This window comes from Rhamphochromis longiceps, linkage group LG15, assembly GCF_057381845.1.
Source record: "Rhamphochromis longiceps isolate RC_006_pf linkage group LG15, R_longiceps_female_GT1.1, whole genome shotgun sequence".
Lineage (NCBI taxonomy): Eukaryota > Metazoa > Chordata > Actinopteri > Cichliformes > Cichlidae > Rhamphochromis > Rhamphochromis longiceps.
The window spans coordinates 11,802,662-11,829,433 of NC_140571.1; the positions used below are offsets into that span (position 1 = coordinate 11,802,662).

The window sequence follows — 26,772 nt, forward strand, 5'->3', positions numbered from 1 at the left end:
CCTTATTCTTCATTTTTTATTACTAAGTTAAGTTACTGTGTTGTGTTGTTTGTGTTGCATTGTGATGTGTCGTATCGTGTCGTTGTATGTATGACTGTGCAATGACAATAAAGAGTTATCTTATCTTAACTTAAACTAAAAACTAGCTTTGCCATTAAAAAAAAATCCTTCAGACCTCCAATTCAGTTTTAAGGTTAGCTCAGCAATATTTTTACAGTTTCAGCAAGAGAATTTGAAACGTGTTTTATTCTTGTGTAGAGCAAAGAGAAAACATGGACAGTGAACATTCACTTTAGATTCAAATGAATAAAAACTACAAATCCTGCTTTCATAGCTATTAATGAACAGTATAGGTAAAGAACACATTAAATATCTCATGGGATATGATCTAAATATTATAATTGTGTGAACATCTTTGTTAAACTACTATCAAACTAGAACATTTAATAAACACTATAGTTAGAGCAACTAGTTGTTTCAAAGTTAAAGGTGTAGTGAAAAGGCGAACGCACTGAATCGTGAACAAATAAACTTCCCATCTGATGTTGTTTCGTAAGGCGCACGTAAACAATGCTGGGACACAATGACGATAATTCAGTGTGACTACTTCTGAGATGTCTACTGAGGAGAATTGAGACTGGATGTTGGTGCTAAAGACTATCATTTCTTCTTGCCAGCTTTCTTGTCTTGCTTGTTGGGTGGCTGTGCGGAAGCAGAGGTGAAGGCTGCTTGTTTTTCCAGAGCTGCGGACTGGGCCTCCTCCAGAGCCTCCTTCTCTTCTTGTTCCTTTTTGATGCTTGCGCGATGACGGCTATTAAATGCTTCGCACGTATTGTGAAAGTTCTTACAGCGCTGCTCAAAGGCTGCCTGGAGACAAGAGAAATGGCAGCGAGAAAGTAGTTAAAGAATTAGAGGGAAAGGCAGCTGACTCCTTTTAACTTTGATAGCCACAGTGGCTCATTTCTTTCTGTTTCATTACATTCTTCTCCCTCTCTGTCCCTTACCTGCATGTTTTGATACATCTCCAGCTGACATTTCATTAGCTCCTTCCTTTTGAACGCCTCCTGTTTTCTGCACTCCAACACATGCTCTCGGACCAACCGGTAAGTCTGGATCTTTTCAGTGCGCTCCCTCTGCTGGGCCTCTTCTATGTATGAGTCCATCACCACTGGAGAATCCTTTTGGTGTCTACATGTATGCACAAGAACTAAATGTATACGGTGTGCACAGCATTTTTCTGTCACATGAATGTATACCCATCTAATGAGAATGAATAGAAATCTGAAGATATGTTCAAGTACTTTGTACTATAGCACAGTGTCATTACATGCACTGTAGCTACTGTGTCAGGATCAGGTGTTAAACAAATTTTTGGAGAGGGAAACTGAGGATATAGACACGCCTGTGTGTACATAAGTGTGAATCTTGATGTGCCTGACACCCTTTAATAAACTTAACACATCTCTTTCTCTGCTCATATTGCAGGCCAGTGTCGACAGCCACCATTAGCTGGACACACGTGTTGGCACGCACATGCGCACGCTCACAGCAGGAGAGGATGGAGAGGTGATGGGAGAGGGGCACATCTCATTGGAGTAACGAGCTCATAGTGTCCCTGAAATAGCTCTCTAATTAAAAGACCCAAATATCATCTCATTTATCCTGGAGAGGGATGGACAGAGGGAGAGATGGAGGGAGGGAACAAGAGATGGTGTCAGGGAGAGTAATGGGAAACCCAGGGGGGACTGTGGAGGGAGATTCTTCCCTTTAAAACTCTTACTCTGACAATACAGTCACACACAGGACATAGACCAATTTGGAAAGCCGTTGGCTAGTCTGTTGGCTTAACCTTTGGTGCTCAACGTGGAATTTGGGGGGGATTATGGTGAAACTGTTTCCTAACTATACTCGATCAGTTTACACTGTACAGTATGTATCTATATGCAACCAAGGTTAAGTGAAATGTGATTGGTCAATTGCTAAGCGACTTATACGAAAACCAAAAAGCCCTTTCCCTATTGATGCTCAAAATTAAGTGCAAATAGTTGTTTACGATGGGTACACATAGATGGGCAGCAAACTCATAGTTGCTTGTAATCCTAGATGTGCATTGATATCAAAGATATTTAAAAATTAATCTCTTGGTAATCGTCATGAATTGCAGGTTAAAGGACCCAAATGTATACTCTGGAGGCAGAGGGATAAAACAGAAGGTAAGCCTTTGTTTCACAGTTCAAACTAACAATGAAAACTAGAAACCCAAACTCTAAATTAGCCCAGCAGATCACAGAAAGAAAACACACGGGGAAGTTAACACGAAGACAGAATTATTTATACACATGGGGAGAACAGGCAAGGAAAGACAGCTGAGGAAAGCTAGACACAGTTGTACACAATCAAGACAATGAGGTTGGGGGAAAAGTAAAACGGGAAATAACTAAGAGTCACTAATCACAAACAGACTCCATAAACAGTAACTAGAACTCAAATGCAACAAGAACAAGAACAAGGCACAAAAAGCACAAATCAACCAAACATAAAACCCCTGAAGATGACGAAGAACTCGAAATTCTAAGTTAAGGACACAGGGAAGGTTAAATAACACAGAATATAAGGAGGAAAAATATGCTAACTAGCCTTTAAAGGAAACCAGAGTAACATTAAAGTAGAAATCAGAACCAAAGATTAACCCACACAATAATGCCAGCCTCAAAATATAGAAATCAGAACCTAAAATATAAACAACAACAAAAATGTAGCTGCAGTAAAAACTCTCGGTGACTGTTACTATCAGTCCTTCAGTAACTGATGTCAGTAGTGGAGCTGCTGTATTGTCATTCTGAGGGCTGAGGCACATTTAGCTGTGCTGTTAGAAACTGAAGTCAGCTATATAAGAGGAGGAATGGCAGGCTCACAAATGTTACATTTGTGTATATTTTTAATGCATGAATAGCCTGTAAATCCAAATGTTTAGAGATTTCAAAACAATAAACTACTTACTGTTTTTGCTGTGTCATGTACTAATCACCCTGATGTTCAAAGTACCCACTCAAATCAAGTTACTATCAAACACTAGAATATGAATGATTAAGTGCAAAGCTATCAATTCATCCATATTCCTAACTATTTATCCTATTTAGGGCTGCGGGTTAGAATTTAGAATCACCAGTTAACCTGAGATGCATGTCTTTGGTCTATGGGGGGAAGTCCAAGTACCCAGAATAAACCCAGACAGAGAAGGGAGAGTTTAAAAGGATAAAGAAGAAATAAACAGCAAAATAATATAATGCTTATTATGTAAATAATTTCATTACATTCTTAAAAATGAAAGGTACAGCTTAAAAAACATTATGCCAGTAGCCGTACTAAATAGCATCCACCTTATCTCCATACATTACACACACTGCTGTAGCTTGAAGTCCTTGCATTGCCCTTTCAGGCCCTGTTAAGTATACAATGTAACACTGCTGTTCACACTGGACCAATGAGAGCAAAGGTCATAAAGACAGGAAATTACTAATAATGTTCTGCAGATATTGTATGAACCAATCTGTTCCTGAGAACAAGAACACCGACATATTCACCAACCTTCCAGCTCTTAATTCAGGTCCACAAATCTACATTAGGTAACTAGACTGCATCCTGCATATTAGCCACAGGACCTCAACAGGGGGAGGAAAATGCAAGCATCTGTTTTAAAATACAATGAGATGATGTAACTTTCTTTGTTGGCTGTGTGTCATTTCCCATCTATATCGTCTAAGCTTGCATGCTGGGACAAGCTGAACAATCAAATAGATAGTGAAAGAGTGAAAAGGGACAGAGACGGAAAAGTATAGCAATGGAGAACCTGGTAAAGTGACTGTAGTCCATGTGAGGAAAGGAGCAGGGGGTGTCAGTCAACTTCTGATTGGATGCACTCTGAGAGATGTCTTGACCAGGTCTTGAAGCATCTATAGAAGTACCAATAGGACAAGCTCACATTACCATAAACCATATGAGTTCACATAAATATGTTTCCATTTTTAAAGATTCATACCATTGTTTTCCTCTGTAGCAGCATCACCACACTCTTTTTGCTGCACTTGTTTAAGAAAATGGAGACGAGACTGAAAAGCCTAAAAGCAAGACATAGTAAATCATTCTGTCTGAAGCGTATGTTTCAGTGTAGCCCACTTAAATAAATACATAAAAATAAATAAATTAGAGTACATTATATATTCTAAAAGAAGACAGAATATATTAAATTAAAAGGGTTACCTTGGCAGAGCGTCCCGGCTCGGCCATTTCCCATGCTTTTTTAATGGTTTTAATCTGGTCTATTCTTTCTGTGTCTCTCTTAACGTCGATGCCTTTTGCTTTGCTGTTGTCCGTGACAACACGTAGCATCCAGTTTGGTTTAGTTAGGTCAAGGCTCTGCACAGACATTTGCACACAGAGTGCAAAGAACCCACAGAAAAAAAATAACACATGCTGAGACACACAAACACTAGAGCGGAAGGTCGGTTTGCTAAAGTGCGCATGTCTACTTCAAACTTAGTTTTTTTGCCTTTGTTTTACACAACAGATAACTTTTAGTTTATTTGGAGATCGCTTAGTGTCTTTTCTCCATTAAAGTTGCACTTACCATCAAATTTTAAATGAAAAACGAAGGAGGTCAGTATTAGAAAAACGTTTAAATGTCACCGTGCTTAATGTGTGAATTTAATGTGTGGCACAGCTTTGATCAAAATGCTGCTATTATGTGGATCATAGGTTTATTGAGTGGTTCTGACTGATGAACCAAGTTCTTATCTGAGACTATTATTCACACTCACCATGCAGATTATGTTATCATGAATGGTGAATGTGTTTCAGACATCCTGTATACAGGCAGGCCAGAGATTTGGTTCACCCTGATATGCATTGCCTAGCATTTCATAGCTGGATGAACATCTTTGGAGAGACGTGAACTACACTGTCAAAACAAATGCCTCCATCCTGTACTCCTCAAGCTACAACAAGACCTCTGTGACATATCTTAGCACCTTCTCTTAACTTAAAAGTCGCTGTGAAAAATACATTTAGGTAAACATGGCCTTCAATCTGAGTGGGTGACTGTATAAACATGGGTATATACATGTGAATGCATGCATATACCTTTCTATAAGCGCTTTTATATTTCTACTCCTTATGTGCAGTTGACAGACTTGCAGAGTTGCGGTGTTTTGTCTTTCCTGTACCATACTGTTGTAATACATTACCGTTTCATTAGCGACAGCTGGCTTCCCCTTGTCTCCTTTGGTTTTGCGCTGGGTTTTGGTTGCATCAGACTTGAGGCCATCACGATTTGGTGTGCTAGTGGTAGATGAACGCTTTACATCCTCAAGCTTATTTACTGCATTATGAAGCAGAGATTAAGAACATTAACATTTTCTGTTGTCTTCAGAAAACCTGCTGTGCATTTAGCTTCATAAATACTTTAACTACGGTGTTCACTTTACATTAGATCTAGATTTAAGTTATTTAATGTCCTTATTGGGAAATGCTAAAATTTTAGATTTTTAAAAAAAAATTCTAATGTGAAATGTTAGAATGCTTCAGTTTTGAATGCATGCCATGTCTATAGACATTCAACAGTATCAGATATTCACATTCTACTTAAACAATTAAAGATGGGGACTGCCACACAAACAGCAAAGGTGCTGTGCGGCTGAATGTATGCTAGATGGCACTGTTGCACTTTAAAAACTGAGTCAGATTCAATCCCCAGCTTAGATGAAGTATTAACTATGAGTCTCACTTCTCTGATATAAAGGCGTAATAATCCATCATTTAGCTGACACCCTGCCATTCTGCCTGAAGAGCTTTGGTGAATACTCAATGACTTACTCCTATCTCAAGACATAAAAAAAAAAAAAATCAATGCTAAAACTGGATGTAAATATCAATCTGTGCTGTTGGAATTTATCCCAAAAGGATCCTGAAAACTGATTTAAGTTGGACATGCTTGAAGAAATTGTAAGAAAAGACTGTTGTGTGTTCTCATGGTAACGGTGCAAAGAACTGAGGCTGACTCCTCCAACAGTAGGACTTTAGGTAAATATGTGAAAATGTGCATGCATTCAAAAACATAAGCAGTGCAGTTTTTGTGTTAACTACAGATTGTTAAACAGCTTGTTAAAGAGGTTTTGAGGCTTGGCGTGCCATGTAGTGCGTGCGTATCCATGTAGCATGCAGGGAGCATGATCAAGGGCAGAGGCTCACCACTGAGACGGAGTTAAACTGGATGAAATTAATTCACTTTCCTGCTGAGATATTTCCCAGGACACCAGGGGGCAAGAGCCTGCTTCATTTGACATCCCACTGACCCATTTTCATAAGCTTAGGGAAAACATAGACGGTTTTGTATGGACACTGGCATATAGATAGATATGTGGGCTAATGTGAGCATAAACTGGCAAAAAAAATCTTAACATGCAGGAAAAACGACATTTAAAAAGACAGAAAAACACTGTCTATTTATGGCAGTCTCAAATGACAGTGTTCATTTTACACACTGACACGCACACACACCCAAACACACATGTCACCTGTAGATTTCATATCATGCAAATGGAATAACCGAATGGTTAAGTACGGGGAACCTTGGCATCAGCTCTGGTGAAAACACAACAGAAATTCGGTGATAGCAAGCTTGCTTTCCTCTCCAGGCATTCATGCACGCTCTCCCCATGCAGCAACCCGTTCAAATCAGCATCGACAGATGCTGCGATTATTTTATCCCCTTCAATTTTTTATTTTTTTTTAAGAAGCTTCAACCAATTTCAAAGACGTGATTTTTCAATTGATCCAATTTGTATAGCATGATTAAAGGCAGAGAACCAAGAGCTGGTGGCAGAGGACGGGATTACTGCCACAGCCAGCGACCACTGGGCACAAGAAATCACACTCTATGATCTGCAAAAGCAGCTGCATTCATTTGGCTTTCATTACAGTTGTGATTACAGGCCCATGGCAAGTGGAAGCAAAGAATAAACTGTGCCTGCCTTGGCCCCTGACACTGCCTACTGAGTATCACTCACATTTCAGACTGAACACAAAATAAACTGTGCGAAAACAAACATTAAGGGCTTAGTAGAAAATCCATTCAGAACCAAGTGCTTAAATGCTGACAAAGTTTTGATAGAATAATAAAAATGAACTGCTTTATGGCCCATTACAGTCCTATCTGTGAGAAGATTCATGGCACTATAGTGAACAATCCAATCATATGTGTATGTTTTCCAGGAAAAAGATGCAAACAGGGTTTCTTTCCTGGCTGCCCCCTTGGAAACTGATGTGGTAATAGTAAATGCCTTGAGTATGTACCTCTTGTCTCATTGTTCTCCAAGTCTTTGACTGAACAAGCAAAAGCCAACTGGGATTCACTCAGATTCCAAGTCTTATAAAGCACCTCTGCCTGCACCACGTACTTGTGAACCTGTGAAACATGGATGAACAATGTAAAACACCTGCATCAGAGTACAATATAACGCATTACACACATACAAAAAAAGGCATATACGACATGATTTATGCAGGAATCAAAACTATGAACTAAAGCCAACACAACCTGACAATATACTATAAACATCTGCATCAGTGTTCATGACACAGGGAGACAAAAAAGACCTAGAACCCACTTTGCTGCTGTGGTAAACAATTAAAGTGCATGTTCACCACAAAAACTAAGTGAAGGCAGAGGGCTGGTTAGCCAAGGTTATCTCACGTAACACCCACGTCCATCACACTGAACAGAAAGGACAGAATTCAGACAAAATTCCAAGAAGTAAATCAAGCGTATAAAGAAACAGAAAAAGCACTACAAAAAATAAAAGTGGCATATATTTAATTTTTTTCCCATTCGCTTACATATATCTTTGAGTCCCCCCCCAACTCACCCTACACAAGTCTTTACAATTATTCCACCATTACGATGCATCATTGTGTGTGTTGTGAGTCCCTGTGGCAAACAACGCCACTCTATTCACTCACCCTCTGCTTTAAGTCTTTATCTGCTCTAAGCTCTAATCAATAGCTGCTATCAGTGTCATCCGACATTATCTGTCTTAGTGCTACTGACTCACTGTGTTCCCAAAAAAAGATTTAAAAACACACATGGCGTATCCGAAGCGAACGTCTTAACAGGTCTGTAAAAATACATGTTTTTGTAGCCTTAATTCACTGCTTTAACTGCGGCATTAACTGTGTGTATTTGTAAAAATTTGCTGTGTGTATTTGTGAGTATTTGCTGAGGAAAAGCAACTATTATTCACCAGATGCATCACTGTAAAAAAAATCACCACAGAAAAGAATGAATAATAATAATAATAATGAATGACAATAACTATTTTTCATTTTCCACTGTATGCCTGTGCATGTGAATATGTGATGATACACACCTACAGAGCATAACATATGCTTTTGCAACCCTTAAACTAAGACAACAGGTGTGTTAGATGGGGGGTCTTCAGACATTACAGTGAGTCATAAATCATGCACAAATCATGGCTCCCTGACAAGCACTGATAAGTCAGACAGTAAAAAAACAACACCCCTCCAGTTTCTGCAACTCTCCTCTTCTTGTCAAATTGTGTCTCTGAGAATGTGAGTGTGGGTGAGACTAAATTTGCGTGTGTGTGTGTGTGTGTGTGTGTGTGTGTGTGTGTGTGTGCTTACAGGCGTAATCTGGCAGAAAAAAATGATATCAACAGGCAGCAAGCACGTGGGTGAGAGAGACAGAGAGGGAAAGTGAGATGCCCATGAAAGTGAGAATAGTTAAGTGTTTGAGCAATAGCAGATACCACGCAGACAGTTGTCAGTGATACCATAGTCTCTGTGGGAGGCTGGTACTGGTCAGATGAGGAGATAGATTTTTTAACTGCGCTGTCTTCCCCTTCATTTTGCTGGAAAGTGTTCTCCGAAGGAGACTGCTCCTGTTTATTTTCTTCGGTGTCTGTAACAGAAAGAGAAATCTATTAATGCTGATAAAAGACAAGAATAATAAATATACTAGGAAACATTTTATAAACACTCTAGCATCTGGTCCAAATAAGTGCAAAATTCTAAAGCTCTTCTCCTATTATTTTAACATTTAAAATTAACTCTGAATAACAGGTAGAGTTCCAGCACATTAAGAACGCTTGCTCGTGCTTTCCGAAGTGGTTCAAGGGCGGTTTTGTGTACAATTTGGTTTTAAAATGAGCATACAACAGCAGAGCTTTCTCTCAGCATATGAGAGAACAAAAAGTGCCACATTTAAAATGTTTTCTGCAAAACGAAAATCATACTCAAAAGGTCGGGAGGAACATGGAACTCTTTTAAGAAGGATTTTGTAGAAGTTGCTGGCCAGCTGTGGATTGTTGGACAGCTAGAAGATGAAAAGAAAAACGAAATAAAAGAGTAGGAGGAAAGATAATCCTCTTTTTTTTTTTAAGTGCAGCATATGTTTAAAACCCCCCAAACCCTAATATTAGCAGTGTTGACTGCTGAATCCGTTTTAACATTAGTAGCATACCACCTTCCTCATAAATTTGACGTGTCTTGTGTGTGATTGTCTTACACTACACTACAAATGTTACTGTAAGCAGAATAAAGATTCAGGTTTGCTGTTGGCAGACTGCAGTAGCTCTCACCAATTAAAACTGCAAGGTGGAATTTCAAGAACTACTGAACAACTACGGTCACAAAAATTTACTGAAAGAAACAGTAAAACTGTGAGACAGTTAAATTGGTTTCATATGTCGAGTGTTAAATTATGAAACACAGATCATCACAAGCTTTGGTTACTGCACCCAATGACACCTCACCTTTGTTCACCAGGAAGAAAAAAACAGGAATCACCACATGGCCCTTCCCGGTTTTGCCAGCTACTTGTTTCTCATGGTCCAGAATGGATAGACGTATCAATACATCTGGGTGGGAAGTCTGAAGCTGAACGGTTGCTACAGTGTCTGTTGTTACATGTACTCTGTAACTATAAAACATTTCACATTATAGCATTAAATTCTCAGAGCATCCCTGCTTTTTCCATTTTATTAACATTAAAAAACAACACTGTATGCCATATAATTCTCTTACCAACAAATGAGATTTTTGTTATTTGGAATGTAATAATCCCGTAATTCCTCTACTGAGAATTCACTAACTGGGGTGTCGCGGGACAGCTTTGGAAGTGGTTCCTTTGAGCCGATCAAGCACATCCTCCACTTTGCACCAGAAGGGGGTAATTCAGGTGTGATAGCTTCCGCTACAAAGGTATAACCAAGCTGGGCCAGGGGATAGAAAGTTCATCATAAAATTATAATTTTATTTTAGAAGGGAGGTATATTGGAAAGAAAATATCAATACCAAATACTATAATAAAGAGTTTTAAAAGGATTTTTCTATATATAATACTAGAAAAGTTCAAAAAAAGCACCACGCAAAAAATTCATGTTATATCCACACACCTTATTGGGTTGATAGACATGGGGTGCTACTCTGTTGAAGACCGTGTTTACCTCCTCTCCTGTGTCATTATTTATGACGTGCAGGAGACAATTAGGGATTGGAGAGTAGACCTTTGGTATCACCAGCACCTCCTCAGAAACCAGGAAAATCTCTCTGTGAACCAGTAAAAAGATCAAGCCGATAATATATCAATATATATAATATATCTAGCACGGCTAGGTAGCAAGGTTATAAGAGGACATCATGCATTTCCACCAGGGTTTTCCAAGACAGCCTAGGAATTCTCTTTCACTGAGTTTATAATGTTCTCTGACCTAAAGACCAAGACCCATGAGTTGGCTGTGTCTGGAAGAGAGACAGTGTAATCAGCAAAGGCGATTTTAGTCGATTCATCTCGTAGACATGGGTAGAGGTCCGCTTTCCTCTTAGAATTGTTGATGATATGCCTGTGCAAGAAACAGAAAGTTCAGAGCACATTTAGAAATTTCAGCTTAAGCAAAAACTATGTCATGAATACAGTTTTAATTTAAGTAGTTAATTTAAGTATTCATTACAAAGTCCCAGAAAACAATCTATGCCTCTTTCATAAGAAAGAACCAGGATGCACTTTGCTTTTCAGTGTGATCTTTGACTTAAGTGATTATTTATGTCAGCTAAGAAAACCACCTCTTCATCCGCCGTACACACATTGACCGAGCTTTTATTGCTCATGCACACACACATGCATCCCCAGGCAGCAGGTCATTCGGCAGACGCTGGTAGCTGATTGGAACGGGGAGAGTATAAACAGCAGATGGTACCACTGGGAAAAGATGGAACACAATGTGGAAAATGCTCCCTGCATGTCCCCCACAGGCTGCCACAACCAGGAGAGGGAGCAGATTCTGGACATGCAGTGCAACAGAGAGGCTAAACGCATGCCATGCAATATACACAGCATTGGCACTGGAACGCATTTGCAGCGCTTTCATATACTTTCAAATATTTGTGTTGACAAAAAAACCCACTACGATTGCTAGACTCACCATGTAAGCGCACACAGTCAGTACATTTTTATTACTTAGTCACCTCTGTCATACACTTTGATAGACCTCAGTTGTTCATTTACCTCAGCAAGAAAGCTGCATGTTTGTGTGCATCACATTCAATTGTCGACCACACGGATGAAAGGATCCTGGACGCATTGAGGTTCTCCTTCGTTCCTGAACGACATGAGCACACGCACAGAAAAGTAGCCTCCATTAAAGATGAAAGAAAAACCCATGTTGCTGTCAAACGCATGAAAAAATCATTGAAGTTGACCTAGTTCAGAGTGGGAAGCAGATATTGCAAAGTGCATTTTTACTTCATCCAGCGATAGGCTGATAGGAGAAGATTATTCTCACCTTGACACTTAATTTTCACACTCATCTCACCTGAGAGGTAAGCCCTCTGACAGAACGCAATTTTTGACAAGAAATCCTGCATACTTGCAAGTATGCATGTATTAGTAAATGTGTGCGTGTGCACAGAAATGCTCAGAAGAGATTGTTTAATGCTGTTTTTTTTTTCACATATTCACATGTGGCAAAAGGTATCCCCAGTTTTTCCCGCCACACATCCTTGCCCTCAGCTCTCTTTTCTAAGTGGCACTTCAAACTGACCAGCATAATGTAAGACTGGCAAATGAGATTTACAAATGGAGCTAATAGAGTGGAAGAAAATAAAGCAAAAGCAGTGCGCATAAATACCGGGGAACTACTGAGGTGCTTGAAGGGGACCATGTCATTAACAAGTACTATCCTGGGCAATGTGGACATTGTGGCATGTTTTGAGTGAATGGTTTTTTAAAGTGCTGTTAGACAGTCAGTATCACTCTGAGTGGAACTCTAAAGGCTGCACTTTGTGCTTTGATTTGAAAGAACTTAACTATGTTAGGCCAATTTCATAAAAAAGTCAAGCTGTTCAGTGTGTGCATGTACATGTGCTCATACTAATGTCACACGACCACCAGCATAATAATTTCGAGATGCCGGCAGACTGACTCTAATGATGTGGGTATTTTAGATGTCTGAGATGCTCAAGCTACATTTTCAAGCCATGGGAAATTAGGCACTCTCTCATTTCTGGTGTATTACAGTGCTGCTTTAGGCAAACCCCACACTAATGAAACTGTCCATACCCCCATATGTACAAGTTACTCAGAGGGGTCACAGTGTCATGTGTTGTTGCCTGGAGAAGGCACAGCAATAAACAGAGGATGGCTGTGCAGTACATCGCCTTCAGCGATTCCTTGGGAATCAACAAACAGTGATGGACCTTCACATTAAGACGATTACTGTTACATTATCTCTAAAAACACATCCAAATATTTTCACTAAAACTGAGGGAAATTTCTAATTTACCAGAAAACTGTTCAAAAGCAACACTGATACTAAAACAGTATATTATTCCAAAGCCAGACTGGAATAGCTGCACAACACTGTCTCTATGTAATCTCTCATTTTTCCTAGAAAGTGTCCACTGCTTCCCCGTCTTCTCTTCCCTATCTTTCTGTTGATGTCACTAATGAACATCAGTCAGTGATGCAGGAACGCTGTTTGCACATGTATATGATGCGCATGTTTCCTCTCGTCTGTGTATCCCCGATGTGGTTAGCCTCCATCGGTCAGGATTTATTAGTAAGAGTGGCAGTCTCATCAATACATATTTGCGTTGCTGCTCAGGAGCTCGATGTACGCCAGCAGGCTAAATTATACAGTGAATGCAGAACTAACAGGTGTTTTGTATGTGAGGGGTTTTTTGGATAATAAATCTAGGAATGAAAAACAGGCCATCCTGTGTTTTTGTGGGTCTTTTTGCACATTTTCTATTTTTACTTAAATTGCTGTAGTTGCTGTGTCTCTCTTCTCCTTCACAGAGCACAGAAAATAAAGTATTCACTGGCGCTGTCTACTCAAAAGCCAGTATTTTTTTATTATTGATTTGAAAGATGAGCTTTGAATCACACCACTTTCCTTGAAATATTATATTCTCTGTGTGTGCGCGTGTACATTCAGTTGTTTACCAGGTTTTGAGGCATCAAGGATCTCGCGCACTAAGTGCCCTCTGAATCCAGCCTGCAGAACGGTCACTGCCTTGACCTCTCTGTCTGTTGGCTCCCTGTCTCTCCACATTTCTGGGGGCTCCAAATCTGCATTTACTTAACAAACAGAATGAGGGCATAAAACAGCAAATTGTGGGTGAATATGAATTAATGAAAAGAGCGACACTGCATGTAAACAAAGACACATTTATTAATATTCTTTTGATTTAATGTGTAGTTGCAATCTTATGATATTTCTAATGTGAACAATTACTTAGGATGAGTCAGTGCCCTAAAGTGTTTAAAGCTACTGAGTTTAGTACACATATATAAATATATATATATATATGTATATATATTTAGTATATATATTTAGGTATACAGACTTTTATAAGCTTAGCACAACTGATTACATCTATGAGCTTCTAATGTTATGTATATAACATGATAGCATACAATATCTCCAAACAAATAAGTGGCACCTACATATAGGGGGGTATTCTTCAGGGAACAGTGAAGGGTCAGCAGTGAGAGCTTGTACAGCAAACTGCTCGTCTGCTTTCAGCTTCCTCCCCAGAGCCTCACGCAGCATGTGGTAAACTGCCAAGTTAAACACCTACAAACACCAGAACACATGCAGTCATGGTAAAAAGAAAACACACCTTCTGTCAATTCTAAGGTTTTACATACCAGGACATAACAAGCAAGCAAGCCTGAGCAGGTCTTAAAATCACCTAAATACAACCTGAGATGAACACCAATATATGGCATATTACAATGTGTCATTACAATGTGTCATTTATTTAAAATATAGGAGTGTGTGAAAAACCAAGTACACCTTTACTGCTTCCATTTGAATTAGGAGGGTAGGTAGCAGCCAGGACCTGCTAATCAAATAGACTTAATTAATTGATCATCAGCAAATGTGACCATTTGGGTGTGTGTAACACAAGGCCAAGGAGGAAAGACAGCAGCAATGACCAAATTAAAGAGGATGTACGGTCATTTTGTTGTGGTTGCACATTTTGCAAAATTGTAACTATGTGAATCCATAGCTCCTATGACCAATAGCCTTTCATGTGTAGGAGGGTTGTTAGACCCCACATCAGTCATTACCACTACCTAAATTCTTTAAATGAAAACCTTTTCTTCCATTGGTATCTTTGTAAGGCTTGTGAAAAATGCATTCGGTTCCAAGTAAAAGACACCACAGTCGCATAAATATGGACTCCATTGAGGCAATTCAGAAATTCTGACCAGTCAGAAATGATTATTCCTCAGAGCTATTGTAAATCAATGTCAATTAAGCAACACTAATTTTCTATAACAGCCAAACATATTTGTTCAATAATAAATTAAGTTTCTGGTCATTCAAAGTCATAAATCAATGTAATTTATCTAATCTAAATTAAAGACATGGCCTAACAACTGTAAAACGAATTTTTCAACATATAGATTTAGCAGCTGTCAACTGTCAATGACTTGCCAAAGGTATAAAGGATGCTGAGCTATGCACTCTACATAGAATCTGTGTGTACCTATGAGCAAACTACCTTGCAGTGCTCCCATTTTTCCTGGGTGGTGCTGATGTTTCTGGGACAGTGAGTTTCTTCCAGACCCTTTCTTAGTGCTGGCTGCTGCTGCTTATCACTAAAAGAAGCCACCAATCTGGACAGGGCCCTAAAGATGGAAGAGGCCTGCTCAGTGAAATGGGCACTTTCCTATTAAAAGAGAAGAACAGTTGGGAGGCATCTCAGTTTTATTTAGTGTTGGGAGTTTACACAGACAGAAAGTAAACAAGGACAGTGTATCATGCTACAATCTGGTGCACTTCCATGGTGATCAAATCAGAATTGCTTATAGAACATTTGCTATATGCACATAAACAGTGATGGGCTAAGGCTACACAATCGACAAAAGAAAGATGAAAAATATAAATTCAGCTATACAAAGGTAAGAGAAAATGTGTGAGAGCAGAGTCACTAACATGATGTGATTTTTTAAATTGAAGCTGGAGTAAGCCCAGTTTCAAAATGCCACAGTGAGGAGATTGCAACAAGGGCAATGTTATCCTCTTTGTCACTATGTTCCAAAAAGCTCTGCTTTTAAAAAAAAAAAAAAAAATGTCATGAGGTAGGATAAAAAGCACATATTCTCTTTAGTTTCCCTTTATTTTATTCTGTTCCAGTGATTTCACCACAAAATATCATGACAGATGTGCTTAAATTGAACACCATGAGGGCTAGTTTCTCCATGTGTTTAACCACCCCTTATATTTCTTAGTCAGTATGCGCCCCTTTGACCCTTTCTATTTACATATACTGTATCATCAAAGCGATCACTTCTATTTTTGTGAAAATTTTCCTGGAGATAAAAAAGAAAGAAAGAAAGAAAGAAAGAAAGAAAGAAAGAAAGAAAGAAAGAAAGAAAGAAAGAAAGAAAGAAAGAAAGAAAGAAAGAAAGAAAGAAAGCCATTTACATGTCAAATCTTATATCAGAAATGTGAATGTGCATCTATTTAGTAGCAGCATGTGGCAGAATACGGCTGCAGGATAATATTCTGAAAGGAGCGCCACCGCTCAGAAAGCCACCCATTTACTACAATGGAATTACCATCATTGTCATAAATAAAGGCACCTTTGTAAGGTGTGGCATGATGGTTTCTTCTTCTCCAAAGATAAATGGTGTCTTGCTGCAGAGGTGGACATGGTAACCCAATGCTGCATTTATGTGGATGCACAGCACATGCCGCCTGATGGGAAGAGCACAAAAAAAAATTTGCATTCTGAAAGCAATCACTCATTCATTGCACTTTCCTAAAACCTGTGGTTTCCAGCCTATTTGGCTTGTGACCTTCAGTCTGTCCACACCGGGCCTGACGTGTTGCCATTAGTTCAACCACAGAGTGACGTTTCCTTCTTAGATTCAACTATAAAACTATCTAGGATAAAGAAATCAAAAGAAAATCAAACTATTTGTGTAGAATCACCAACTATTTTTGTCCTACAACCACATTTCAAAAAAAATGTGTTTCTGCATTTTGTTTTTATTTACATTTTGCTGTATTTAACAATTAAAGCTACTGACAGAGAACGTGAATAGCACTCATTAACTAGTTACAATGTGATGGTCTGGTGCAAAAACGTGGGTCCTGTAATTCATGCAGTTGTTAACAGAAGCTACAAAATCAAAGAGAAATTCCTTTTCTTTTTTTTGCATTAGAGGAGCTATGTTCCTGTCAAATAATACTGACTAGGTCAGACAGTCAGATGTGCAGTAGCCTAATGTCCTCTCCACCAAATACCAAACTGAGTTCACAAGGCCTGGTCAGGCATGAGAGAGTGGAGCTCCACTTTCTTGGCCCCATTAGCTTTACATAATTTAGCCATTACAGCCCTAACTAGATGGATGAGCACTGAGGCAGAGCTGGGCTAGTACTGTGGAAACATTCAAAAGGGAAATAAATGCGAGCGAGACAAAAGAAGATAAGGCGTATGGGAGAGAAGACAGTGAGAAGAAACTAAAACAGAAACTGAGACAAAAGAGACTTAAAAACAAGATTATAATGGAAAAAAACCTCTTTAACATTAACAGATTAGCACAGATCAGCATGTGAATGGCGAGACCATAAAGTTTAACATATGAAAATGGGCATACAAAGAGAGCTTTAAAATGATTGCTGCCCAGAAGCAAGATCAGATATTATGTCTTGGAGAGCTAATACTATGAGGTTTATGGGCATGGTTAGTTGAGTGCTATGTGTGTGATTATGGCTCAGTGGTAATTGCACTCCTCCATACCTGCACCTGACCCCAGAAACTAGGCCCTCTGCTTCTAGGCCAAGTCACACCCAATAATAGAGACTAGGACAGATGCTTTTTACTGCTTTTCAGAGCATCTGAGGTAGGCAAGATATCCTCTGCAGGGTACCCTCTGCAGGATGCTCTACAGCTATGCAGAACAGATCTTTGCTCAGCTGTATAAATCCCAACAAGTGTGAAACATGAACATTTTCTTTTCTTTGTCAAAAGATCTCACAGGTGCTGTACAAAAAAGGAAAAATTCACCATTATTAGAACAAGTTCCCGTGATGACAATTACATACCGCTTAGGGTAATTTAGGATTATGAGAGTAAATGTGAAGGAGGAGAATTGAAGTGTTAAGAAATGCTAAAACAGCTGATTTTTTGTTTCAATACATAACTTGACAATGAAGTCAGAAGATAAGGTTTAAAGCTACATAAGGATGAGATTAGAATGGATACAATTGTAATGCTTTTACTTAGTATTGTGTGTTGAGTGTAATGTGTTATTAGGAAATCATAGCATCACCAAAATCCTAGGCAAAAGAAACAATGGAGCATAATAAGTACAGTACGATGATACTACAAAGGCATTGCTGCAAATTTAATCTAAGACTATCATTTTGATCAAAATACTCTACAGTTCTTAATATAAATCAGTGCTGTCCTACCCCGAGGGCAAGTTTAACACAGCTGCCTTTGTGGAGGTGGTCTTGATGGAGAGAACTGGCAGCTGAGACTGCAGACTTGTCCAGGAGTGTGGCATGGCGATGAGAACTGCAGACCTACGTGCTGCTGACATTTCCTGTTCTGTGAAAGTGGAGTAAAAAAATAAATGCACTGGTGGCACTCTGCAGGGAACAAAATTACAGTGGTTTCACAAAATAAAAATAAAAATAACCCAAAATGTAGATTAAATATGTCTTTGATGCACGGTTTGTACCTGCGAGGAAAGTTAGTGTTTGTGTTTCCATGTATGTGTGTCTGTGTCTGTGCACTGATAAGCCCTTACTCTCCTCAGCTGCATGTCCCCAGAGAAGAAGAGAAGAGAAGCTGATGAGGATCTGGGAAGGTTGCAGGCTGTCCACACACAGGTAATAAGTGCCTCTCACCTCTGGACACTGCTGGAAGAAACACAAACACGGAGAAGGACAAGTGGAAGAGAGAAAGAGCAGAAAGCCGTCGGGAGACATGGAAGATAAACTAATAGAACGGTGGCTTAGTGGAGGAGCAGTTGAAGGAAAATTCAGAGAAGAGAAGGGAGCATGGTTGCAGTGGGGGATTCAAATAAACAGAAGTAAAAACAAAAAACAGGTGGAGGCTTCATAGTTGGCACCTAAATGAGAGATACAGAGACAAAGACTTAAGTAATGTCAGAAAAAGCAGCTGCTGAGAAAGGCAAAGCAGGAGACAAAGAGAGGGGAAGACTGACAGAGACCAAAAGGGTCAGAAAGTATGAATTTCAGAATAACAAGTCGAGACAATTCTTAGTATGCATATTGGAGTGTTGCTGTTGTTTACATGCTTACTTCAGGGCTTGCTACAGCAAGGGATCCGGAGCTAAGTGTCTGTGTGGATGATCCACTGCATTTGACGGCTACTGTTGTTTTGGAGAGGACAGTATTCTGCAGATAAAACCAGCTTAGTTAATCACAATATGTCCCGTACAATTACTAATTGTATGTCAAAGCACATTCAGTTACGTGGGAAAATAAAACCAAAGTTTAGTCCCGTAGATAGAACTTGCACAGTCTGTACCTTAAAATGTGATTTCTGAATATGATGCTGGTAAGTCTGTGGCTTATGAAACACCAAGAGAGTCCTGAAATTAGAATACAAATAACCCCGCTTACTTTATTTTATTTTTTAGCATGAGCGATTATGATATTAATCAGAACCTATTTCTGCATGTATGTATATGTGTCTCACTGAAAGCATTTATCAAAGTCCTCCAGGTCAACCCAGGTCTTCTGTAGGACTGGCTTGTTAGTCGCATAGTAGGATTCCTCAGTTACAGGCTCTTTGATTTCAGTTTGGGGCCTATCTGCAAATAAAGTTTAAATTGAACATAAGGTGGCACCGTTCCTGAGTAATAATACATTTATATACATGCATTTTCTTGTGTTAGTCATTTGGTATAACGTAGTATGCATGTAGAATATAGACACCTAGCTGAAAGTGGAGCCACTGGGTAAAATTCTTGATATCCTCTTTGTCAAAATTCAGTAACTAAACGCTTTTCCTTTTGTGACTCATAGCAAGTTATCCTAGACTCAAATCATTATCTTAAACACAGCGAGCCGAATTGGCCAAACTCCCACATAATGGCACAGTGTAAGCGCACATGCACATCCTCACTCCCACTCACCGACTCCCACTATCTCAATGCATCTCATAGACATATGCACACATCCCCAAAAAACACACACATGCACACCCATACACATACAAACAGTCTGCCCCCGAGCTCTACTTAAAGCGAGAGTCTGATCAGAAAGCTGAGGTGGCGAGGGCCACCGTCTCTGCTGTTGAGCAATGGTGGTCCGTTAACTCAAACTGCAGGTGTTACTAAGCAACTAAACGGGGGCAGAGAGGAGGCAGGGAATTGGCCGGTTGTCACAAAGCATAATTTCAGTCCTATCTTTTTCAAAACGTCTCGACCAACCGCTACAAGCACGGAGAGGACGATGGTTGGATTGGAGGCAAGAGATAAAAATACGTCTAATTACATTAATTGGGACTATGATGCACGGATGCCGTTCGAGTCAAACAGTAATGAAGACCTCCATAACATATGTCAACTGCATAAAAAATCCAGAAAAAACTGAAAATAAGGGGCATTTGTTATTTGTGGCAGTCTAATATTTGACCTCGGGTAAAGCCATCTTATGTTGGGATTCAAAGACAGCTCGCATTAGGGGCCTGGTGTTGCAAAGGAACAGCTTTTACCATTGGAGATGTCATCACTGTTCTTCTTGTCCTCTGCAGTAACCTAAAGGGACAACGAGAGAGTGAAAAAAGAGAAAGTGAGAGAGGCATGAACTGTGTGTTGCTGACAGAGTAGCACTGGCAGAGATACGCCTCCACCCTCTAGTGATTCCATGCCAGCTGTGGTGTTGGGCCATTCTCACCCAACACTGAGACACGGTTTAATGTGACAGGGTCTGCCCCTCCCCCTGCTAAAAACACCAACAGGGAATACCAGCTCTAATTTACCCCGACTGTCAGTGACAGATGAGGAGTTATAATGTTGTTTAGTGTGTTGCTTCTCTGAGAGGGGATTTACTAAACAGTCCTGATTTCATGCTTATCTGGCCAGCACAATAAAGAAACATAGCTAATTAGTTATTATCATATGCTTCAAGTAGCATTATGTTTGGTGTGAGCAAGAAGGAAGATGCTGCGGTCTTTAAAAGAGCATTAGAGCTATCAAAGAGAAGTGCAAGAATTAGTACACCAATATCAGCTGGCTCCAACTTTCCTCCAGCCTCCCCACCTCCTTAAAAGAATTTTTTTTTTAAATGTATTTCAAACAATGCTCCCCTCTGGGAAAATTCTGGTGAACGTCCAACAGTTTACTCAGCTCCGAAGAAGAATTATATATCTTCATGTCGTGTAACTTCAAAGCAACCCCTGCCAAGACTCTCTGATGAGTCAGAGTGAGTGTGTGTGTCTCTGTATGTGAGTCACCGCATATTTGAATAAGTACCCAGAGACCCAGACAGACGGAAAGAGGCATTGTGATTGGGAGGCACACTTGACCTCCTCTTCATCACTGTATAGCAACACTTTCCTGCTGCAAAAATGTCAGCGCGTATGTCAACGTGTCTTGTGTGCATAAAACTTTAACTTTAATTTACACACAGGGCTCCTAGGAGTTTAGCTGCTGCTTTTGGCTTTTCAGCAATTTTCCACAAAAGAAATCACAGTCATGATGGGAGAAAGATGGCATTATCAAAAGCCACCCCACCGTTTTATTTTTGCACAGACAAATTAAAGCATTTCCAATGTACTCTTAACTAATTTAACATTCTCCCCCTGAGATAAACTGTAATTAGTGATGCAAACTGAAACTATGCAGGTGCTTGGTTGTTTAATGACTACCATACTCATATTAGAAGTTGAAACATAATGCTCTAACCCACACTACGGTTGAGAGAGTGGGGCATTTAGGGTATTACGCACATCATGTGAAGGCACCTTCTTCTCTCATAGAAATATAGAGCTGGATCAAAAAAAAAACCAAAAGAAAAAACCCCTCTCATGTCATTTATAGTCTGTCAACACGTGACCCTGCCATGTGCTTGTCAAGAGCAGGAACACACACTTTAGATAAATGTGGCCCATGTGACACACACACACACACGCCTGCACACACATCAAACGACACATCAAATTAGCATGTCCACACTGCCCTAACCTAACCGCTCTATAACTGGTCACAGTTACACAAGAGGGCGATTAATATGAACTCTATTTTTTCCCCTATGCTAGGAGTGAAGTGTAATAATGAAGCCCCCAGGAGACGCAGACACTGATGGCTCATCATCTAATTGCGCTGCTTTTTTCATCAGCACAGTACATGACCTCTCCCTGCATGAAACCCACGCATTCAGCTCACCACCACCACACACCAGAGATTCTCTCTTCCCCGCTTCCCAGTTTCTTGCCCCGCTTTCATCTATTTCAGTGCAAATGTGACTCTGTTTATATTTTCTTATTTTTTTTAGTTCCCCTAAAAAAAATTTTAATTGAACAATAGAGTTGTCCACCCTTTTTTTTAGTCTTTGTTATCTTTGTTTCTGCCCTCTTCTCTTTGTCTGCATGTGTCTGCTACAATGAATCCCCACCCCCTGTTATTTCCCTTTTCTAGCTGGTTCTCTCTTTAGTGCAGATGTGCCCCTGGTCAGTAGTGGCCTGGCTGGGAGACAACAGAAGTGACTTTGAGACTGGGGGATGGCAGCCGTGTTGTCACTGACACACAGAACTACTCTGAATAGCCTTTGACCGCATACATGCAGGGCAGAGAGACGAGTGAGGCAACAGGAAAGCAATGAAATGAAGACATGACAAAGGGCAACAAATCTTTTTGCAGAAATAAAATAATGTCTTCATTCATTCCTTTTTTGGCATTCCAACAGGTCACAGATGCTTAAATTCTATTTGAGGGATAACAGCGGTTCTACAACGATGCTTTGTTTGCAAATATTTGTGAAATCTGAAAATATTTCGCCCTCGTGGACCATAATGCTATATACCTCCATTTTGTCAGTGCAGTTTGGTGAGTTAGTGGTGCATTCAGCCGCGTCAAGCTCAAGGCCTTCTTGACATTCAGTCTCCTCTTCCTCAGTAATGGAGACCAGAGGGGATCTGTGGGAACACTTCCTGGGAGTGTTTTGCTTGGTCTCTCTGACACATAAAGACACGTATTCAAGCACCAAGTTGTGTGCAAATGTAACATATCATAATCATACCATGCACAGATCTCATTGCATTCTATAATCTGCCATTTTTCTTTGTTGATACAAAAATATATAGTATTACGGTAGCAAAAGGAGCAAATCTCTAATCTTTACTCCACTGTGGGTTGTAAAACACAAAAGCAAAATTCCCATAGTTCACATTTCTCAATTACTACGAATGCATTCATAACAGAGAGTCGAGATGGTGGTTAAGTAAGATCGTAAAAAAAAACAGGTGATAATGGTGTATTATGATAATGGTGATGTACTTTGTTGACCTCCATATGGAAGCTGTTATCATGCTTTCCTTTTTCTATAAAGAGGTCAGGCTCAGGTTACCTATAGACTACTGAAAGACATCAGAAAGGAGAGAAGAAAATGTTATTTATAAATTTATCAGTTTCAGTGTACGCACGGCTCTGGAACTGAGCCCCCGCTGCTCCTGGTACGGTAGGAGAGAAAAGGGCTGGCAACCTCAATGAACTGCTCTGGTTTTGACAAAGGGATCTCTACAAAAAAAGGGAGAGAAAAAAAACCTTTACATATCATGCCAGCACCGATTTTTCACACTCGGACTCTTTTTACTTCATTTTCTGTTTTTCACTCAGAGATCAGCTGATGTCAGATATGCCTGAGCCAGCAGCTATTTTCAAAACTGAAATAATGTAGCTGCCCTACTCCTATTTTCATTTCAGCATGCGGTGCTGCATGCCCTCTCTAGTGCAGGTTCTAAATCTCCTGCATTAACACTCACTTTTCGTTGGAGTCATATTTATTTATGACATTCACCTACACGCTATCGCATAATTTGTGCTTTTCTATTTGTTTGATATCCTCCCCTGCATACTCCTCCTGATTCTCCTTCACCGCCTTTTTTCCAAACTTAATTTTAACATCTTTCATTTCCTGTTTCAATCTTCCTCTAACTTACTCTTTGGTTCAGCAGTGACCAAGAGCTCCTTGGGCTGACGGATGAGTTTCCAACGGGGCACAGGTGGAGGTTTGGGTGGTGACTCTAGCGGGCATGCGCGGGTACGAGTCAACAGGACAGCATGGCTGTGTAGCAAGGAGAGGCCATAACGACGTAGAAATTCAGAGGAATTAGCCTGCATAACCGACACACATACACAGAAATCATGCATGCAGGAGTCAACCATTAATATTTAAAAAATACTCTGGCAGATAATTAGAAACTGTTCTCCAATCAGGTTTAGGTTTTTTTAATCTTTAACACCCACTGCATTTTAACAATATTGTGTGATTATCTAAGGTGTTAGTTTAAAAACATAGCGACATATTAGCATGGAGGACAGAATCATTCAGGCAATAAGTTCAGACACATCTGCCAAAATACATGAAAATACAGTATGTAAGGCAAAAACAGCAATTGCACAATTCTAATGAGCTTTAAAGTCAATATTTGGTATGATCACTTTTTTAAACATCATAGCCTGAACTCTCTTGGGAAAAATTTCTTTTCAGGAATAGTTCTCCAGGCTTCTTGAAGGACGTTTAAAGCTCTTCTTTGCATGTGTTTTGCTCCTTTCTCTGTCAAGATGATCCCACACTGCTTCAATAATGTGGAGGTACAGGCTCTGGGGAGGCCAATCCCTGACTGAGTTTCATTGTGTGTTTTTCCACCCAGGTATAATTACTGCAGTGGCAGTGTGCTTGTGATTACTGTCCTGTTGACAATTGGAACCCCTGCCAATGAGCTATATAAGCACCAGTCCATTTACCATCAATTTTGAAAAGATCTCCGACACAACTGGCCCAAACCATGACAGAGACTCCAGTGTGTCAGTATGTTTTACAGATAACTGTAGACACTCACTGTCATGAACCCCACCATACATACTGGTGGCATTTTAAATCAAAAATGTAAAACTTGGAAATTTTCCATCAGACCTGTTGCTACTGAATTTCAGTCCAGTTCTTGTGTAATTTGGCATACCTCAGCCCTTTGTGCTGTTTCCCTTTCTAGAGAATGGCTTCTTGACAGCCAGCTTTCCACCGAGACCATTTCTGATGAGCTTTCAACGAACAGTAGATGGCTCAAGTAAAGGGTCTAGTGTGTCTCTCAGGTCCTGTGCCAGATCTTTGCTGGATATTACTTAAGCACAAGACTTTCAGATACTGTTCATTTGCTATAAACATTTTTCAGGCCTCAGATTTTTTTAAGGATAAACTGCTAATTATGCTGAAATATGTCAGATTTTTTATTTATTTGTTTTATGCCTGTCAAACTCTGTTATCATTCACATTTTTCAAAGATTAAGCTCAGGAAATGGGAACAAATTATGTGTTTTTGTAACAGACCACTTGTAACAAAGTGCCTAAAGATACCATTTGAAACTGGTTCTTTGCTAAGTTGTGTGGATACAACACTGGTTCATTCTGTGAATTAGGTGATTTTATTAATGCTTGGATGATTCATAGTTACATGTTAAGTGGGTTAACATACAAAAAACCTTTGGAGAGCCTGCAGAACTATTTCTCAGGAGCCTTTAGAAAATTACAGTTAAATAAATATAAAGAAATGAGTCTTGACTCAAGACACAGTACAGTATATGAAATCATTACATAAAATTTGTGTATATATACTTTAAACCTGTCACGATGTGCATGTTACAGTTACATCAAAATGTGAATTTGTATCCTCGCAAATTTGCACTAAATACCTAACTACAATCTCTAGCAAGTGAAATCGAAATTTCATAGTTCCAAAAGTCTGAAGACTAAAAATTGCACATTATGAGTCAACATATATACGTGGTCAACATTTTAGGAGGAATATTAAAAAGACATACCATTTGGCGAAACCCAAAGGAACCGTTATGTAGTTGAAAAGGGTAGCAGGCAGCACAAACCACTATGTCAGGGTCTGCTGAGAAACACACGCAATGAAGAATAACAGGTACAGTTAAACTGCATTGTCATAAGTGTTAATATACAACTAATTTTAGACTAAATGTGATTGATTCTAAATAGTAACATCAATATAGTGAAAGCGCCACACAACAATTAAATTAAATCCAACAAAAGAGAAAGCAGAGCTGACAAAAAATACCATACACAAAATAGCTTCCTACAACCTGTTTCACACCCCCTGCCTGGAATGGGGGTCGTACAGGCAGTTTGTGGTACGCTTTGGCTTTGTCCCAGTTTGCTGCTGGTTCGCGGCAGCACCTTCTCGCCAACACCTCTAAGGGGAGGGGGTCAATATGTGTACATGTGTCTTTATGTCTATGTGTCATTAGTGGGTCGGTGAGTGTAGGGCTGGTTATCGTCACTGATTTCTATAATTGATTCGATTCCGATTCACAAGGTCCCGATTCGATTCAATTTTGATTCAGACTGTTAGAAATATTATAATTCTGATCATTTATCAGTACATATCCATATTTTTATATCTATGTATAAAAACAAAGCTGACACGTGTGAGACTTCATCACAGCAGATGCCTTTGTGTCAAAGTAACTGAGGATAAAACACAGAAAAACATGAAGGAAATTTCCCTGGTCTGGCTTTTTATAGCAGATAACCCCCTTAAAAATATTCTGCAGTGCATCAAAAACAGAAGAAAACCATGAATCAACATATGAACATTACCTGATGCTGCTGAAGTGAAGCAGAGCGAAGTTACAGAGGTTTTATTAGAGACACAGCCAAGCGTTTTGCAATTTGCCATGATTTTACAAAGTTTAAATTTCTTTGGTATTAAACAGTCAAAATTAGGCTTTCTTGTTGGAAAAAGAAAAAAAAACAACAGGCCGATAGCACTGTACACAACACTAGACTGATGTTTAATAAGCAAGTGAATAATGAAGAAAACAGAGATTTGAGATGGCAAACTATTCTATTCAGTACAATGAGAGAGAGAAAGAGCTGTGCAGGAAGTGTGATTTTATCGTGTGTTTAAACAGCAAAAGCAAGAGGGAATTAATGACAATGTTTATTAAATGTGAAG

The 26,772-nt window shown here is 39.5% G+C and overlaps 1 protein-coding gene across 8 annotated transcripts in view; it reads right to left on the bottom strand.

Moving 5' to 3' along the window:
• Nucleotides 1-247: 247 nt before the first annotated feature.
• adgb (androglobin) overlaps nucleotides 248-26,772 on the bottom strand; it is a 37,381-nt gene continuing 10,856 nt past the window's right edge. For 6 of the 8 annotated variants that reach the window (XM_085382779.1, XM_085382778.1, XM_085382777.1 and 3 more), the window contains 27 exons: nucleotides 25,613-25,689; nucleotides 23,734-23,908; nucleotides 23,218-23,311; nucleotides 22,599-22,749; nucleotides 20,290-20,332; nucleotides 19,270-19,384; nucleotides 19,099-19,162; nucleotides 18,870-18,965; nucleotides 18,353-18,464; nucleotides 18,012-18,150; nucleotides 16,175-16,289; nucleotides 15,091-15,258; nucleotides 14,024-14,153; nucleotides 13,520-13,654; nucleotides 11,582-11,675; nucleotides 10,788-10,919; nucleotides 10,473-10,626; nucleotides 10,102-10,289; nucleotides 9,831-9,997; nucleotides 8,850-8,977; nucleotides 7,351-7,462; nucleotides 5,244-5,377; nucleotides 4,261-4,416; nucleotides 4,040-4,118; nucleotides 3,851-3,953; nucleotides 1,005-1,188; nucleotides 248-867 (listed from right to left, as the gene is read on the bottom strand). In XM_085382779.1, coding sequence (XP_085238905.1) covers nucleotides 661-867; nucleotides 1,005-1,188; nucleotides 3,851-3,953; nucleotides 4,040-4,118; nucleotides 4,261-4,416; nucleotides 5,244-5,377; nucleotides 7,351-7,462; nucleotides 8,850-8,977; nucleotides 9,831-9,997; nucleotides 10,102-10,289; nucleotides 10,473-10,626; nucleotides 10,788-10,919; nucleotides 11,582-11,675; nucleotides 13,520-13,654; nucleotides 14,024-14,153; nucleotides 15,091-15,258; nucleotides 16,175-16,289; nucleotides 18,012-18,150; nucleotides 18,353-18,464; nucleotides 18,870-18,965; nucleotides 19,099-19,162; nucleotides 19,270-19,384; nucleotides 20,290-20,332; nucleotides 22,599-22,749; nucleotides 23,218-23,311; nucleotides 23,734-23,908; nucleotides 25,613-25,689 — 3,452 coding nt within the window. In that variant the 3' untranslated portion in view covers nucleotides 248-660. The remainder of the gene's footprint in view (nucleotides 868-1,004; nucleotides 1,189-3,850; nucleotides 3,954-4,039; nucleotides 4,119-4,260; nucleotides 4,417-5,243; nucleotides 5,378-7,350; nucleotides 7,463-8,849; nucleotides 8,978-9,830; nucleotides 9,998-10,101; nucleotides 10,290-10,472; nucleotides 10,627-10,787; nucleotides 10,920-11,581; nucleotides 11,676-13,519; nucleotides 13,655-14,023; nucleotides 14,154-15,090; nucleotides 15,259-16,174; nucleotides 16,290-18,011; nucleotides 18,151-18,352; nucleotides 18,465-18,869; nucleotides 18,966-19,098; nucleotides 19,163-19,269; nucleotides 19,385-20,289; nucleotides 20,333-22,598; nucleotides 22,750-23,217; nucleotides 23,312-23,733; nucleotides 23,909-25,612; nucleotides 25,690-26,772) is intronic. The other 2 variants (XM_085382775.1, XM_085382776.1) reach the window with 2 other exon arrangements.